Genomic DNA, 19,341 nt, shown 5'->3' on the forward strand with positions numbered 1-19,341 from the left:
TCACCAACATATGGCACACGATCACTTCCGACCAGTGGGTCCTGGCTGTAGTGTCCCAAGGGTACCACCTCAACTTCCTGACTGTGCCGAAGTACTCCTCACCTCGGCCACATGGGGGTCATCCGACCATTCTTCTCAACTGGAGGGGCAGGGGCAGGGGTTCTATTCTCGGTATTTTCTCATCCCAAAAAAATCAGGGGGCATTCATCCCATCCTGGCCCTACGTGCCTTGAACAAGTATCTGCAGAAAGAAAAATTCAGAGTGGTAACCCTGGGTTCCCTACTTCCTCTACTGCAAAGAAAATATTGGCTTTGCTCTCTAGATCTTCAGGATGCGTACGCACACATTGCCATCACTCCGTCTCATCGAAAATTCCTTCGGTTCCTAGTTGGCCCCAGGCACTTCCATTACAGGGTCCTCCCTTTTGGCCTGGCGTCCGCACCTCGGATCTTCACCAAGTGCCTCGTAGTGGTCGTGGCCTACCTGAGGGGTCAAGGAGTCCATGTATACCCTTATCTTGACGATTAGTTGATGTGCTCCAACCCAAAACCACACACTAGAATCCTTACGTCTGACCCTCAGTACACTTCTGTCTCTCGGGTTTCTAGTCAACTATGCCAAGTCCAAACTAGTTCCATCTCAAATCCTATCCTTCATAGGGGCAAATCTGAACACCATACAGGCAAAGGCCTTCCTCCCTCGGGATCGAGCTCACACTCTCAGATCCCTGGCACATTACCTCCAGGCTCGAGATTACACGACGGCTCGTTGTTTCTTCATCCTGCTGGGTCATATGGCATCCTTGGTGCATGTCACGCCCATGGCCCGCTTGGCCATGAGAGTGACACAGTGGACCTTGTGATCACAGTGGGCTCAGGCTTATCATCCAATGTTCAGCAATGTCCACGTTACCAAGCAGCTCCGCCTGTCGCTGGCCTGGTGGATGCAACACTCCAATCTTCTTCAAGGCCTTCCTTTTCAGGCTCCAGAACCTCAGATTATCTTAACAGTCGCCTCCAACCTAGGTTGGGGTGCTCATGTCAACGACCTGCAGACTCAGGGAACCTGGTCTCTACAGGAAGCCAAACATCAGATAAATTTCTTGGAGCTTCAGGCGATCAGATATGCCCTCCGGGTTTTTCAGGATTGCCTCTCAGGCAAATCCATCCTGATTCAGACCGACAACCAGGGAGTTTTGGTAAGTCTTGGGGGGGTTCAGGAGGGTGGGGTGGGGGGTTTGTTTAAATTTTTATTTAGGTGGCCGTATAATTCGGCGAAGATTCATGTATTCATGGGGAATCGCGATACGTTTCACTTCTCCACGAATACTACGAATAGTGCAACATACATTGCAGATCGCCAATACGGCGAAAACGATTGCACACCCCTATCCCTCAGTACACACCCTAAGTTTTTACCAAAGGTAGTGTCAGAATTTCATCTTAATCAATCCATCATTTTACTTACTTTCTTTCCAAGGCCCCATTCAAAACCAGGAGAAAGGGCTCTTCATACCCTAGACTGCAAACGTGCCCTGGCAGTTTATTTAGGCCACATGTCAGCCACAGGAAATCCACCCAATTATTTGTTTCCTTTGATAACATCAAATTGGGAAATCCAGTGGGAAAACAGACCCTTTCCTCCTGGCTGGCGGACTGTATCTCCTTCTGCTACCAGCAAGCAGGCATTCCGCTACAAGACCGTGCTAAAGCACACTCTGTTAAGGCTGTTGCATCTTCAGTGGCACACCTTCATTCAGTACCACTTATCGATATTTGTCAAGCTGCGACCTGGAGCTCTCTCCATACCTTTGCAGCCCATTATTGCTTGGATAAGGCTGGCAGGCAAGATTCCATTTTTGGCCAGCCTGTTCTACGCAACCTATTCTCAGCTTAATACTCGACATTCTACCAGCGACCCATTCTGGGTTTTCAGGATGCCCTCTTCCCAAATCCACCCCTGTTGTTGTGCCTGTTGCATGTCTTTGGGTGCATTTGGTGCTTTGCTCAGGCATCCTCAGCTTGCTATTCACACATGTGTGAGGACTACCATCCTGCTTGTCCTGTGAGAAAGCAGAGTTGCTTACCTGTAACAGGTGTTCTCACAGGACAGCAGGATGTTAGTCCTCACGAAATCCACCCGCCACCCCACGGAGTTGGGTTCGCTTGCAATTTGTTATTTTATTTTTCACACGTACTTTTACTATACACAAGACTGAAGGGGGACCCCTGCTGGTTGCAGGGTTATTGCCATGCTGGGCATGCCCAGTAGGTGCCATTCAAAGTTCTAGAAACTTTGACAAAAGTGTTCCGTGATTGGGCTCCATCCTGATGATGTCACCCATGTGTGAGAACTAGCATCCTGCTGTCCTGTGAGAACACCTGTTACAGGTAAGCAACTCTGCTTTACTCCCAGCAGCATATTGCACCTTGCTCTTCATTCATCCACTAGTATCCAAGTTCATGAAAGCCTTGTGGCATACTAAACCATCATTTCTAAAAGTTCTCATTTCTTGAAATCTGAACTTGGTCCTGGTACAATTGATGAAGCTGCCCTTTGAACGATTGGAGACAGCTTCTCTCAAGTTGTTATCATGGAAAATAATATTCCTGGTAGCAGTAACCTCAGCCTGAAGAATCAGTGAACTTCAGGCTTTATTTCATTATCCTCCTTATATACAATTCTGCCACAATAGAATGGTGCACCACATCTACCCAAAGTTCCAACCTGTCAGATTTTCACATTAATCATGCTCCCCACATTCTTCCTGAGGACGCATGCACACGAAGGTAAGAAAGCTCTTTATACCTTGGACTGTAAAAGATCTTAGGCTTACTACAAAAGAAGAACACCACTCCTTCATCAAGTTTCCCAACTATTCATGTCTTATAATCCCAACATTCTGGGCATAGCAGTAACGAAACGTACATTGTCCAGCTGGCTAGCAGACAGTATTGCACACTGCTGTAAGTTAACAGGCATTCAAATTGCAGACACCATCAAGGCTCATCGAATTATTCCTGGCTGCAAAGTTGCAACATGGTCATTGGTTCACACCTTTACATCCCATTACTGTCTGGACACTCTCTCAGACAGTAAATTTGGACAAGCAGTTTTTTTGTAGCTTGTTCACCCAGTAGTCTATGCTTTATGGTGGAGACCAGTTTACTTATTCAGTAAACACTCTGCTTCAGTCCTAAGCTTGGGGCTCTCCACATGTTATGGCTAATTCAGTCCTGCTTCTCAAAGGAAAAAGCAAGTTTGCTTACTGTAAATGGTATTTTCAGTAGATAGCAGGATGAATTAGCCATACTAAATACCCATCCACCTCCCTGCAGAGTCAATTACCTAGCTAGACTTAGTTCTAAAACTGACTGGGGGGGGGGTTTCAAGACACCATGCCCGAGTGGGAATTCCCGCATATGCACAGTAGAGCAAAAGCTCTACTACCTATGAAAGAGAGGTCTGTTTGGTGCCACCTGATGATATCACCCAGTGTTCTGACTAATTCAGCCTGCTATCTATGGAAAATACTGTTTACGGTAAAGAAACTTGCTTTACTGCTTTATACTAGATTTTAACTTTTTAATGTGAAATCTTATTAATGCTATAGCACTAGAGAGTGATTTATTTCTTGTGTAGACACTTTATTATTGTTATGATTCCTGTTCCTTTGTGATTCGCAGGATGTCGCATGGATTGAATCAAAATAGGCATTAATTGTACTTCTATGCAACAGAACAAGTTATGTCTAGACACTTTTGGAAGCAGATATATATTTAGGAAAGGAAATTTACAGCTATGCATAAAATAGTTGAACTTAATTTATTTTTATATTTATTGAATATTTCTTCAATAGTTTGATCATATGTTTAAATTATGTACCTAGCTTATTGCTTTTGCTAAAAATCTGGAAGTAGAATTAAGTCCAGTGGTTGAAAAACTGATTCATGGTTATTACTTAGCAAGTCGAAGAATCAGAAACAACTCCACACATGGATCTAAATTATCAGCTTCTGCACTCAAAAGCCTGTAAGTTTTTATGCTTATGTGTCATTAAGTATATACAGCATATAAATAGTGTTCCTTCATAATCTTCATTACTGCAAGTCTGAGTCTCAGCAGTCAAGCAAACTCTTGTACTTTGTTGTAGCAATAAACTTTGGTAGTAACAAACTCTCTGGGCAACTACGGTAACTATTATATGGTGTTTAACTTTGCATTTTTTGTTTCATTGAGAGAGAGACTAGCTGTAATGCCCTCATCCTAGGTAGGTATTTATATCTGTATAGGAGGCCCACCTAGTAAGTCGAGGTGAGGTTTAGGTATTAGTGTAGGGGTTAGGAGCCACTTTGACATTCAAAATGAGACGTACGAACAGAACAGTGCTCCCTTGTGAAGATTTGATGACCTTTGGAGTGAGGAAGCTCACCCAAAGATGAGATTTGTGCAATGTTCTCTCAGCCTAGCTTGATGTTACCCAGGTAGAGAGTCCATCAAGCTAGGTTGAAAGAACATTGCATAAATCTCATCTTTGAGTGAGTTTCCTCACTCCAAAGGTCATCAAATCTTCACAAGCCAGCACTGTTCTGTTTGTACGTCGCACTCTCTTTTTAAGTGCCCCTTTAACCCCTTGTTCATCCAATGGTCCAACTAACTCCCTTACAGGCCTTCTGCTTTGGACATATTTTAAAAAGTTTTTATTGTGAGTTTTTGCCTGTATGGCCAACTTATTTTCAAATTTTCTCTTAGCCTGTCTTATCAGTATCTTACATTCAACTTGCCAATGCTTATGCTTTATCTTATTTTCTTCTAATGGATCCTTCTTCCAATTTTTGAATGAAGATCCTTTGGCTAAAATAGCCTCTTTCACCTCACCTTTTAACCATGCTGGTAATCGTTTTGCCTTCCTTCCACCTTTCTTAATGCATGGAATACATCTGGAGTGTGCTTCTAGGATGGTATTTTTTAACAATGTCCATGCCTGTTGCTACTTTTTACCTTTGTAGCTGCACCTTTCAATTTTTTTCTATTTTTTTCATAGATCTCCGTATACAACATTCTCCATCTCAGGTAAATCTGAGTGGTAATTTGTCTGAAGCATTCTTAAGTCCCGGTATATGCTTTCCACCACTTTCTCCTTATCCTCAGATGTTTGAGAGAAAGGAACAGGTTTCCAATGCTGGATCTCGTTCTTCTGGGTTAAGTTTGGGGCCTCAGCCTCTTGGAGCCACAGTAGTGGCCCCTAACTTAGGGGCTACTGGTCAGGCAAGTCATTTAGCTGAAGATATTGGTATTGCTTTAACTATATGATGAGATGAAGGTATTGCTTGGGTGTTGGTTCCAGTGGCTGTTCAGCCTGTCTTGCCTTTGGTTGGAAGAGACAGAAGCAAGCAAAGCTGCAGCTGAGATGACTGGTGTTTCTCTCAGAGACATATGGCAGATTGTGATGTGTACTGAAACTTCTTTAGCCATCTTGTTTCACCGCTTTGTGATTTTTCATCCTGTGTTTTTTCTAAGTTGACTGATTTGGAAGATAGATTGGGTTCTCTGGAATCTCAGATGGAATCTAATTCTACTGCAATATCTAAGTTAGAGTCAACTATATGAGCTGGTATTAAAGATAAAATGATTCTCACAGGACAAGCAGGATGGTAGTCCTCACATATGGGTGACATCATCAGGATGGAGCCCAATCACGGAAAACTTCTATCAAAGTTTCCAGAACTTTGACTGGCCCCTACTGGGCATGCCCAGCATGGCGCTAACCCTGCAGCCAGCAGGGGTCCCCCTTCAGTCTTCTTTTTTCCGCGCAGCAGTAGCCTCGCGGTAAAGGAGCTCTGAAGAGATTCCTGACAGGAATTTTCCTCACGAAATTACTAAAAGTTAATTTGCCCCACAGGGGTCCCTCCTCTAACTTTTTTCAGACCGCGATACTCCGGTAAGTTTTTACCCATTTTCCGTCGATTACCGTCGAGTTTGGCCCTCGCAGCCTACTGGCCGTCAACCGTACCGCAGCTCGATTTTTTCCATGGCCATGGCGTCTGGGTTCTGTCGGTGCCCAGACTGTACCCGCACCATGTCTATCACAGACCCGCATAAAGTCTGTGTAATGTGTCTAGGATGCAAGCACGATGTCTTGACCTGCACCAAATGTGCCCTAATGACACCAAAGGGTCGCAAGGCCAGAATGGAGAAGATTGAACTTCTCTTCCGTGCTCAAACCCTGACTCCGTCCATTGCATCTATGTCGTCAGAGCCGGCACCGTCAACTTCACACCAGCATCGACCACCGGCCGGTGACCGCCTGGCATCGACGACTTCTCGGCCATTGACACCCTCTATTCCCCCTCAGGACCGAGGGGATCGCAGGGACAAACATCGCCATCGACACCGTAAGTCTCGGACCATCGAGGGAGTGAAATCATCAACCTTGCCATCGTCCGAGCCGCTGTTGAAGAAACCCCATCCAGAAAAGGCACAGACCGTTTCTGCGACCGGGTCACCGATGCAACCCTCACCCGACAGGGGATCGGGAGCCGTAACTCCGCCTAACGGTGGTCCCTCCAGCTATACCTCTGCCTCCCTCTTCTGTTCCAGAGCCGGGGCTGCTTGCTCCAGGTCTCCGAGAAGAACTGGACCAGAAGATTCAGGAGGCCATCGACAAGACGATGCAACGACTTCAGGTTCCTCCGGCACCGACACTGGCACCACTTGTGGAACCAATCATCAACCCAATTCCAGCAGCGCTGGCACTGCTGCTCTCCAGGATGGAAACGCTTATGGCCGCTTTTCCACCGATGGATCCCGGGTCTCCGATGGCTCCGGTGCCCTCCCCACTTACAGTGTCATCGGGAGGAGAAACACTGTTCTGCATCCCTCCATCGGGAGTTCTGCCTCAGCCATCGATGCCGATAATCCCTCGCCACCAATCCAGCCATCGGTGCCGATACATCCATCGGTGCCACCGAGCCATCCATCGATGCCCTCGATGCCTGCACCGGTGCCTTCAATGCCGTCATCGGTGCCTCCAATAATTCCTCCGAGTCCTTTGGAGTCTAGACCGGGACCTTCAGGTATTCCACCACCCTGTCCCCGTCTAGTTCCTAGAGGGACATGTGCTGATCCTTATGATACCTGGGCTGATGATTCTTCGACAGACACCGATGATTTACCTTCACCACCTTCACCCACTGAAAGTAGGAAGCGTTCTCCTCCAAAGGACCTCTCCTTTATAAACTTTGTGAAGGAAATGTCTGAATTGGTTCCCTTCCAATTACAAACTGAACAGGATGATAGGCACCAGATGATGGAGTTGCTCCAATTCCTGGATGCTCCCAAGGTAATCACCTCTATTCCCATCCATCAGGTCCTTCTGGATCTCCTTAAGAAGAACTGGGAACATCCTGGCTCCATTGCTCCAGTACACAGGAAAGCTGGCACTACCTATTTGGTGCAGTCAGCTCCAGGTTTTCAGAAATCACAACTGGATCACCACTCTGTCGTGGTGGAGTCTGCACAGAAGAGAGCGAAGAGGTCAAAGCCTCACTCTTCTGTTCCCCCTGGCAAGGAACAGAAATTACTAGATACCATTGGTCGCCGGGTCTTCCAAGGGTCAATGCTCATCTCCCGCATTTGCCGCCTATCAGCTTTATATGACCCAATATAACAGGGTCATTTTTAAGCAGATACAGGACTTCTCGGACTCCCTGCCTCAGCAATTTCAAAAACAATTACAAACCCTAGTAAACAAGGGTTTTGAGGCAGGCAAACATGAGATCAGAACATCTTATGACATCTTTGATACTTCTACTAGAGTATCTGCAACTGCTATTTCGGTGAGACAGTGGGCCTGGCTCAAGTCTTCTGACCTTCGCCCAGAAATACAAGACAGGTTATCTGACCTGCCTTGTGTCGGAGATAATCTGTTTGGCGAACAGATTCAACAGATGGTGGCGGAACTAAAGGACCATCATGAGACCCTCTCTCTGATGCCTTCCGACTTTTATTTATTTATTTATTTATTTATGAAACTTTTAATATACCGACATTCATAGGGCATATCATGCCGGTTTACAAAAAACTGAAGCAGGTAGAAAATACAAAGAACAGGGGGGGGGGGAGCAGGCAAGAAGAGGGTGAGAGGGGGGCAGGGGAAGAGCAGCAAGAAAGGATAGGGCAGAAGGAGAGAGAGTAACAATCAATAATTGAGCAATATAATAAAAAGGTTTTTTATTTTGAAGAGAAGTCTTCAAAATGTTTTGAAGACTTCTCTTCAAAACAGCCCTTCAGAAAGGACTCTAAGAAGTCCTTCCGCCCGAAGAAGTCTTACCCGCCACCAACCAGATCCCGTGCCATGAGACCTTATCAAAAACCACAGTCTCGTCAAACACATAAACAAAAGCCACAAGCAGCTCCTCAACCAAGGCCTGCTTCAGGTTTTTGACTTCCACCTAGAGAGCAGCAGCCAGATTCCTCTGCCTCACGTACCAGTGGGAGGTCGATTATGCCACTTCCACAACATATGGCACTCAATCACCTCCGACAAATTGCTTAGGGTTACCATCTGAACTTTCTCTCCGTGCCACCGGACTCCCCACCTCTACCGATGTGGATCAAGCGGTCTCCCTCCTTCTCTAGTCCAAAGCAATAGAACCTGTACCATACTCTCAGCACGGCCTAGGGTTCTATTCCTGGTACTTTCTAATCCCCAAAAAATCGGGAGGCATCCGTCCTATTCTGGACCTACATGCCCTCAACAAGTACCTCCAGCGAGAAAAGTTCAAGTGGTCACCTTGGGCTCGCTTCTACCTCTTCTACAAAGAAGAGACTGGCTCTGCTCTCTGGACTTCCAGGACGCATACACTCATATTGCAATAACTCCAGCTCATCGCAAATACCTGAGGCTTCTAGTAGGCCCCAAGCACTATCAATATTGAGTGCTTCCATTCGGCCTAGCGTCTGTGCCACGAGTCTTTACAAAATGCCTCATAGTCGTCACAGCCTTCCTCAGAACTCAGTGTTCACGTCTACCCCTACCTGGACGATTGGTTAATCAGGGCTCCCACTCAGCAAACTGCTCTGTCGTCCCTCAATCTAACCTTACACACTCTAATTTCATTAGGATTTCTCATCAACTATGACAAATCCTACTTAGTCCCATCTCAAACCTTGTTGTTCATTGGGTCAGACTTGGACACCTTACAGAGAAAGGCTTTCCTGCCTCGACAACGAACACTGACTCTTGTGTCTCTTGCTCACCAGCTGCAGTCTCAGCACTCCGCGACTGCACGCCAATTTCTCATCCTCCTGGGACACATGGCATCCTCAGTCTATGTCACACCAATGGCCCGCTTGGCCATGGGACTCATGCACTGGACTCTGAGGTCTCAATGGACTCAATCCATTCAGCCTCTGTCGACCATTGTCCACCTCACCGACTCACTCCGTCTGTCTCTCACCTGGTGGAAAAATCAGATCAATCTCCTCCAGGGATTGCCCTTCCAGGCACCAGACCCTCAATTCACTCTCATCACCAACGCTGGGGAGCCCACGTGGCCGATCTGCAGACACAAGGATCTTGGTCTCCAGAGGAAGCCAAACACCAAATAAATTTCCTGGAACTTCGATAATCAAATATACTCTCAGGGCATTTCAGGATCGCCTCTCAAATCAAGTCATCCTGATTCAGATGGACAACCAGGTGGCCATGTGGTACATCAACAAGCAGGGAGGCACGGGCTCCTTCCTTCTGTGTCAGGAAGCTGTGCAGATTTGGGTTGAAGCTCTCTCCCATTCGATGTACCTCAAGGCCACCCGGTTGCTGGGAGTGGACAATGTGCTGGCAGACAAGCTGAGTCGCATCTTTCAACCGCACGAGTGGTCTCTCAACCCCTCGGTAGCGAACTCCATCTTCCAACAATGGGGATATCCTCGGATAGACCTCTTTGCGTCCCCATAAAACTGCAAAGTGGAGAACTACTGCTCTCTAATTCGCAGCAAACTCTCTCAACCCAGAGACGCATTCGCCCTCTCGTGGGCAACCGGTCTGCTCTACGCATTCCCTCCACTTCCTCTTATCTCGAAGACTCTCGTGAAGTTACATCAGGACAAGGAAACCATGATCCTGATAGCACCTCACTGGCCACGCCAAGTGTGGTTTCCAATACTTCAGGATCTCTCCATCCGCAGGCACATTCCCTTGAGAAAGGACCTGCTTCTGATCACTCAAAATGACGGGTGCCTACCCCATCCCAATTAAGTTTTGTCCCTGACAGCATGGATGCTGAAAGGTTAATCCTTCAGCCACTTAACCTTTCTGAACCAGTTTCCCATGTCTTGATTGCTTCACGGAAGCCTTCCACGAGAAAACCTTACTCTTACAAATGGAAAAGGTTCACATCATGGTGCTCTTCTCAGTCCCTTGACCCCTTTTCCTGTCCAATCCCGAAGTTTCTGGACTATCTCTGCCATCTATCTGAGTCAGGTATAAAGACTTCCTCCATCAGAATGCATGTCAGTGCAGTAGCCGCCTTCCATAAAGGTGTCGGGGATGTCCTTATATCAGTACAACCCCTTGAAACACGTTTTTTGAAGGGCTTGCTCCACATCAAGCCTCCGCTACGTCCTCCGGCCCCTTCTTGGGACCTTAATCTGGTTCTGGGTCGGCTCATGAAATCACCATTCGAGCCTCTTCACTCTTGTGAACTTCGATATCTCACATGGAAAGTGATTTTCATTTTGGCAATCACTTCAGCTCGCAGAGTTAGTGAATTGCAGGTTCTAGTTACCTATCCGCCTTACACTAAACTTCTGCAGGACCGGGCGGTACTCCGCACTCACCCGAAATTCTTAACTAAGGTATTTTCGGATTTTCATCTCAATCAATCCATCATACTACCTACCTTTTTTCCCAGGCCCCATGCCAATCCAGGAGAACAGGCTCTGCATACCCTTGACTGTAAACGGGCTCTAGCATTCTACCTAGACTGTACAGCTGCCCACAGGGAAAACACTCGTTCTTCTCTTTCCACCCTAGCAAATTGGTGAAGCCTGTGGGTAAGCAAACTCTCTCCTTCTGGTTGGCGGACTGCATATCCTTCTGCTATCAGCAAGCGGGCATTCCATTTCAAGACCGTGTTAAAGCACACTCTGTGAGGGCCATGGCGACTTCAGTAGCACACCTACGATCAGTGCTGCTTCCTGACATTTGCAGGGCTGCCACTTGGAGTTCTCTCCACACCTTTGCAGCCCACTATTGCTTGGACAAAGCCGGAAGACAAGATTCCATCTTCGGCCAGTCTGTCCTTCGTAACCTCTTTACAACGTGACATACCAACACCCTTCCGCCTGCTCGGTGGGGTTCAGGATTCCCTCTACCAAATTCCACCCCAGCTGTTGTGCCTGTAGCACGCCTTTAGGTACATTTGGTGCATGTTCAGACATCCTCAGCTCGGTACTCACCCATATGTGAGGACTACCATCCTGCTTGTCCTGTGAGAAAGCAAATGTTGCTTACCTATAACAGGTGTTCTCACAGGACAGCAGGATGTTAGTCTTCATGAAACCCGCCCGCCGTCCTGCGGTGTTGGGTTCGTAACGTTTTATTATTTTATTTTTCGGCACTGCCTGCAGCTTTTAAATAAGACTGAAGGTGGACCCCTGCTGGCTGCAGGGTTAGTGCCATGCTGGGCATGCCCAGTAGGGGCCAGTCAAAGTTCTGGAAACTTTGACAGAAGTTTTCCGTGATTGGGCTCCATCCTGATGATGTCATCCATATGTGAGGACTAACATCCTGCTGTCCTATGAGAACACCTGTTACAGGTAAGCAACATTTTCTGTATACATTATAAATGTGAATTTTTGGAGAATAGTATGAGATCTAAAAAATTCCAGTTATTGAATTTCCTTTACACTAGGTTGTTATCTGATAGTGAATTATTTTAAAAATATGCTACAGAGGTTTTGCAGTTTTCTAAAGATAACAATTTCATACTTTCTAATTATTATATTCCTGATAAGAAAAAAGTTCTGAGTCTAGAGGAAGGAGCTTTGGATGCAGAGCCAGTGCAAGGGGATTAGGTGCCCTGGGTGAACCTTCTGTCTTGTGCCCCTCCCCCCCCCCCACACACACCCCCAGTCGTGCCGCCACCTCCTGGTCTCGGCCCCAACTCCTACTGCATTTGCGATCGCGCCCACCAAGTGTGTGGTTTTCTGGGCAGCAAACTAGGCACTGCTCACGGCCCGCCAAATCTCCACTCTTCTTTGCCGCTGCTCAAAGCCCCACATGGCTTGCGTCCCCTAATGGTCAGCACCCTAGGCCCAGTCCTAGTTCACCTAATAGGACACGCTAGCCCAGTTTGGAAGTGTTAGCTCTTTTTGTTAGCTCTAATCTATCTTTATTTTTGCAAAATTCTCAAGATAATATTCCTATCAGAACTAGACTTATTATTACATTTGCTTTAGAATAAGACAATCTATTTTTTTCATCAATACTTCAAGTATAAGGTCAGTATTTGTTATGGACAGAGGATCTAGGTTTTTCCTGACATTGCTAGAGAAACTCAGGCATGAAGGAAATTATTTCTTCATTTTAAATAGTGTGTTCTTATTTTGGGTGTCTCTCTTTTTTCATAAGTTTCCCTGTAAGTGTGAGGTAGTTTATCAGGGGAACAAATTTATACTCATGGATTCTCTCCACTTAGAAACTTTCCTTTTTGATAAGTCTCATGGTTAGCAGTAGTATAGGTGTGGTGGGCCTCACTTGGGCAGGATTGTTATGGTTTTTCTTGTATTTTTTTCATTTATTATGGCCTCCCTTTCTTTATTGTGGACTATTGAAGAATTTCATGATTTGTTGTGGTGGGTTGTTTTTGTATTCTTGATTTTCTTTGGTTTTATTTCATGTAAATGATTTAAAATCTAATTAAAAACAAAAAAGAACATTCAATTTCCTCTTGCTGAGTGCTTAGGATCCTGCTGAAATATTAATCTTCTCTTCAGTCCCAGGTCTATGGCAGAATGAAGCAGGTTTTCCTGCACTTGGAACTATCCGTCTTTCCCTCAATCTTCATAAGCATTCCTGTCCCTAGTTCTGCAAAGCATCACCACAACATAATACTGCCTCCACTATGCTTTAATATAGAAATAGAGTTATCAGAGTGGAGCACTGTTTGTTTTACATCACGTTTATCACTTGGCATTGAGATCAAAAAGTTCCATTACTGATTTTGGAGGGATGACCTGATCGTAGTGATGTCTTGATGGTGCCAAACGGTTTCTACTTTACAATGATGGACCTAACAGCATCCTAAGGGATATTCAAACACATTGAACTGTTCTTGTAGCCTTTCCCCAATCTGTACCTGTTATGACTGGGCAGTGGTAACACAGGAAGTGGACCCTTGGGCCGGCCTGCAGGTACTACACAGAGCAGGCCGGGAGGCGGAGTCAGTGCTTGGCAAGGATACCCGGAGCCTGGAATCCCCCCGGGAGGAGCCCGTAGGGACCCAGGCCCTGGGGACTGGAGCAGTTCAAGGTAGTCCAGAGAAGGTACGCCCAAGGGTGGTCTGGAGAAAGATCAGAAGGTTCAGAGATAGCTGCCGGAGGAGAGGCAGATGGCTGGCTGGCAGGCAGGTCACAGATGAAGGCAGGGTCCAAACCGGCAGCGGGAAGGAGGCTAGGCCGCGAAGCAGACCAGAGTCACAGCAGGCGGCGGGTAGCAGAGAAGGCCGCGAGGCTAGCGAGAAGTCCGTAAGGCAAACCGGGATCAAGGCAGGCAGCAGGCTAGCGAGAAGTCTGTTAGGCAAACCGGGATCAAGGCAGGCAGCAGGCTAGCGAGAAGTCCGTAAGGCAAACCGGGATCAAGGCAGGCAGCAGGCTAGCGAGAAGTCCGTTAGGCAAACCGGGATCAAGGCAGGCAGCAGGCTAGCGAGAAGTCCGTTAGGCAAACCGGAATCAGGAACCAGGAGACAACGAGAGTCAGCAAACAAGGACAGGAACAGGAAGCAACTAGTCAGCAGGAAACCTCGTTGCAAGGCGTCTAGTGGGAGACTGGACGCTGGTTAAATCTGGAGCGGGGCTTCCGGGTGCTGTACGCTTAAGAGAACCCTCCTCGCACGTGCGCGAGGCCAGGCAAGGGTAGACCTGTATTGGCGTCTTCCTCGTGGGAGCTCCTCGGGCGGAGGCCCTGTCGAGCCTGTCGAGCCTGGATTCAAGCAGATTCCTGAAAGAACTGAAGAGACGGTAAGCGGGCCTGACCCCGAACATGAGAGGGGCGGTCGGGACCGCAACAGTACCTTTGAATAACATTATCCCAGAGTTCTTTTGGCAGCTCCTTGTTCGGCATATTTTAACCTTTGCTTCAAATTCACTTGATACAACAAACAGCTACAACAGAAACAGCTTGATTCTTCATCCAGGGGCATTCAAATGAGCTCAGTTATGTGATTGTACCTAGGTAGGGGGTCTATTTAACCAATTATGGGCTTTGTTAAAGCAGTTTTTTGAACCAGAGCTAGTTTGAGTTTGCTATGAGAAAGTGGGTGACGACGTTTGCAATCAAGACTTGTCTTTTTATTCTTAATTATTTTTGGAATATTTCTATAATTATGCTTTCACAATGGAACTATAGAATATGGAGTAAAGTTCAGGGTAAAAAACTCCTACTTTAATGTATTTTAATAGCACTCAGTTTATAGTGTGTTGAGCTCCAAAAATATGACAACCTTTTGGAGTAAAAATCAATTTGTTGAATGATTGACTTCCACGTTTTTTGTTATAATTTTTGGTATTGTGGTAGCCACTAAGCTTTTTTTCCCCGGTGCCTTCTTGGAAACAAACTGTTAAGGTCATAATCACTCTGTGCAGATTGCCCAAATTCTGTCTTGGAAGTCCAGTAGAGTCATACCACTGTTGTGGGGGTTATAACTACTGATCCATGCAAGTTACCCCTAGGCTACCTCCATGGCTTGTGCTGCCACCAGGTCATGCATCCGCTATCCTCTCACTTCTTGAAAATAAGGATCCTCTCTGTCTTTATTCCATAACTTTTTGAAATCCATTACTGTTTTAGCTTCCACAATTCCATTCTGAGAGGGAATTGCAGGGATCCACCAGCCTTTCAATGACAAAAATAGTTCAGAAATTATTCCTGAATCTATCCCCTTAGAAATTTATATCATGAATCCTGGTTATACAGCTTGCTTTCCATTGAAAAATATTTATTTCTTGTGCATTAATACCTGTCAGGTATTTAAATGTCTATCATATGCCCTCATCTCTCCTTTTCTCTAAGGTATACATATTTAGGTCCTTAAGTCTCATTTCTGATGCAGGTCCTGTACAACACGGGTTGCCTTTCACTAAACCTTGCTCTGATTCTCATTGCTCACCAATTACACACCAAGTTTATAATTTTTGTTCCAGCTTCCAGACTGGCCTTCTTGTTCATTAGTCTTCAATGTGGAATATTATCAAAGGCTTTACTGAAATCCAGAATGGAGAAGAAGTAAATATGGCCTAGCTACTATTCTGCTCACTTCATCAAAGAAATTAATCAAATATGTTTGGCAAGATTTTTCCCTTGTGAAACCGTGTTGCTCATGCTCATGTATCCCACTTCCCTCAAGGTTCTGTACTATGCTGTCTTTCAGTAGTGCTTCTATTACCTTGCTCACCACTGATGCTAACCTAACAGGTCTGCAGTTTTTCCATTTCCACATTACTTAGCAATTGTGAGGGATACAGTCAGTGCCTCTTTTAGCTCCTTCAGTTTACTGTAATATACACTGTTAGGTCCCATAGCCCTATTTGCTTTCAGTTGTGCCAGTTCATAGAATACTACCTCCTCAGTAAATGGCAATGTATTCATCCCACAGCCCTTTATGTACTTGCTTTTTACTTTTGGTTCATCACCCTCTCTTTCTAGTGTAAACACCAAACAACAGTATTTGTTTACGATATCAGCATCATCAGTTCACTCACTGAGCTTGTTCTATGTTCTGTTCTGTTTATGATAAAAAAGACTGACTGCTCTGCAATTAGTGTGTGTCCATGCCTGCAGTTAGTGTGTGTCCATGCTCTGCAGTTAGTGTGTGTCCAAGCCTCTAGCATCACTCTGTACTTTGAGGTCTTCATGCTATTGTTCTTGCTGCCATACCCCTCAATCTATACCAGTGATGGTGAACTCCAGTCCTCGAGTGCCACAAACAGGCCAGGTTTTCAGGATATCCACAATGAATATGTATGAGAAAGATTTGCATGCAATCTTGCCCTTTGCCCATCTTTTGGCATCTTGGAGTGTTCATTCACTATTTATGCTGCTTTGCCTTTCTCAGGGTAGCTTGGGCTGTTCATGCCATTGTTGGTCCCCTATGCCTCTCTTTTGGGTGCCAAGTGGTGTTCATACCACTCTTGGTGCCTTGGGGTGCTGTTGTGTCAGCTGATGCCTGCCAATAAGTTTCATAAACTTGGATGAAAAACCCCACAGTCAGAGTCAAAAACAAGATGCATTGCTTCCCCCATTGACCTTTAATAGAAACAAATGAGCTTCTGATTTGAACCAAATGAATTAAAAAACCAATCTGCAAACCTGAACCAAAATTGTTTTACATGCACACCCCTACTATAGATTACACCTACATAGATATTAGATGTCTTAAGTCTCTTTAAGACAACAAATAGCTCAGCTGTTCCTTGTTCAAATATTTTTTCAATGACTTATTTTATCCCCAACATATAAAACAACTCATCTTCTTCTTCTTTTTTTTTTTTTTAATCAATCCTGTCCTTTCTGAAAAGAGAATATTCTGGTATTCTCTCTGCTCCTGATAATCACTGAGCCATGATTTATTTGTTGTAATTAAATCAATATCTTCTTCCTCCATAGTAGCTACTAAGTCAATTCATTTGTTGGATAGACTAAAAGCATTTGTACATATAACTTTTCAAATTGGTTTTCTACATCCCTTTCTCATTTCTTATCTATTGCATCAATCCTCCTATTTTCACTTGGCCAGGCCCTTTGACCTTCCCAATTCATCTTTCAATTTCCATCTCATATTTTAAATGCCTTCTAATTTACTACTATTTTAGTGTATTTATGTGCTAATACTGAACTCTATGAACATCTCCCTATTCATATGACTTCATTATGGTTTTTAATGTCATGATTATTTGTGGCCTTTTGTCATCATCCTCTGATGAATCTATTTTAAAGCCCTCCTTATTAAGTTATTGAATATAAGACCAGGTCCCTAGCCCTGTGTTTACTCTTGAGTAGAAAGGTAGATTAGAACAGCACCTGTATTGCAAGTATGGACCTTTGGACTGAGGTGGAGTTGGCACAAGCTACAGGGAGGAACCCTGCATGTGCCCCACTGTCAGCAGGCAGAGTCAGAAGCCCAACTGAAACTTTGACTATACCAGCCCATGTTCCCTGTGGTTTGAGCCTTTGGGTGCCAGAGCTGGCAGGTCTTAGGTGGGGTCCTCTGCTAATGGTCGGAAATTCCATCAAGTTTGCTGGCTTGCTGGCAGGCAGCATTCAAGGAGGTCCAGAAGTCAGGCCAAGGTCAATACGAGGTGTCCATCCATGGGAAAGGCAGGATAGAGAGGTAGGATAGGAAGGCAAGGAGCCACACAGAAGGCAAGGCATGCAGAAGAAATAAAGACTGACCATGGGGACTGACGAACAAAACTAGGAGCACAAGAACTGAAGAATGAAGATACTAGAACTGAAGACACTAGAAATAGATGACACTGGAACTGGAGAACATAGGAACAGTGACGCTGAGGCAACTCACACTACTCAGGCAGTAGGGAGACCTGTTGCTGAGGCAAAGAGAAAATGCACCAGTGGCCTGTTATAGGCCCTTCCCTTTGAGGTCATCAAGGAGGACTGCTGATATTTTCCCACCACAGGATCTTTAAATGAGGGGAAGTCGGTGTGTGTAGACCTTAGGGAGGCCCGTGGAAGGCATTGGAAGCATCCCACCACAGAGAATGTTGGTAGAATCCCACTGCCCTGTGGAGTGGCAGCCTGGTGCTCAGGTAGAAGAAGAGGTGCAGTGGTATCGAGGAGCAGCTGTGGTGCCTGCCCTGAGTGGTAAGTGCAACAGGCCACGGGGAAGGCCTATGGACTGCCAAATACAACAGTACCCCCCTCTTAAACCCCCTTCCTAAGGCTCGGGGTTTCTTAGGGTGACGTGAATGGAACTCTAATATGGTAGTAGCTGGTTCCCAAGAGTTCTCCTCAGGAACATAACATTTCTATGAGAGCAGGTATTCAACTTTGTTGGCTCTGCGGTGCAAATCCAAGGCTTCTGCAACTCCATTGAAAGATATTTCCTGTGGTTGCGATGGTGCCCTAGAGGGCCATGAGAGGACCAGTGGTTTGAGCAGGGATACATAGAAGACATTATGTATCCTTAGAGTGGCAGGCAGCTTTAATTGGTAAATGATGGGCCCTAATCGTCGAACTACTGCTAAGGGCCCAATGTATTGTGGTGCCAGGCACATAGACAGGATTCATAGGTGTAGGGGCCATGTGCTTAGCCATGCCTTCTCCCTGATTTTAAATTGAGGGGCTGGTCTCCCTGTGGGTAGCCATGGTCCTTTTGGCCCTGTCAGCAGCATTCTAGATGAGAACGTTAGTCTGAGCTCATAGTTCCTGTGATTTCTGAGCAGATATTTGGGCTACTGGAGAGGGCACTGAAACCAAGAATGGCAGGGGAGGTAACTGTTGTCTCCCATAGAGAAGTAGAAAGGGAGAGGACCTGGTGGCTGTGATTATATGGGCATTGTGAGCAAACTCAGCCCAGGGTAAAAGGGTAGCCCAATTGTCCTGTCACTCATTGATGTATGAGCAGATGAAATACTTGAGATTCCGGATAGTGCGCTTAGCTTGTCTGTTTCTTTGTGGGCAATAAGATGTCATTAAGTCTAGTGTGATTCTGAACTTTTTACAGAGGCAACATTAGTATTTTGCTGTAAATTGAACTCCTCGGTCTAACAGGATGTGCTTGGGTAGGCCATGCAGGCAGAACAGGGGCGGATTGACCTATCGGGGGATCGGGCATCCCCTGGTGGGCCGGTCTACCTGGTCACGTGGTCTTGACCGCGTGGCTCTTCTTCAGCCCAGCCTCAGCGCCTTTCAGCCAGCCCTTGCCAGAGGCCAAGCCGGCAGGGGCCGAAGAAATACAAATCGAGGCCGGCGGGGGCCAAAGAAAAGAAGATCAGCCAGCGCGGCCCGAAGAAATGAAGATGGAAACCTCCCAGCCAGGCCCCCGCCAGAGAAATTAAAATCGAGGCCGGCGGTGGCCGAAGAAAAGAAGATGGGCACC

The 19,341-nt window shown here is 46.0% G+C and overlaps 1 protein-coding gene across 1 annotated transcript in view; it reads left to right on the forward strand.

Moving 5' to 3' along the window:
- MCMDC2 (minichromosome maintenance domain containing 2) overlaps positions 1-19,341 on the forward strand; it is a 298,944-nt gene that overhangs the window by 245,678 nt on the left and 33,925 nt on the right. The window contains exon 12 of the mRNA XM_029591416.1: positions 3,891-4,033. Within this exon, the coding sequence (XP_029447276.1) occupies positions 3,891-4,033 (143 nt within the window). The remainder of the gene's footprint in view (positions 1-3,890; positions 4,034-19,341) is intronic.

This window comes from Rhinatrema bivittatum, chromosome 2 (genome assembly GCF_901001135.1).
Source record: "Rhinatrema bivittatum chromosome 2, aRhiBiv1.1, whole genome shotgun sequence".
NCBI classification, from domain to species: domain Eukaryota; kingdom Metazoa; phylum Chordata; class Amphibia; order Gymnophiona; family Rhinatrematidae; genus Rhinatrema; species Rhinatrema bivittatum.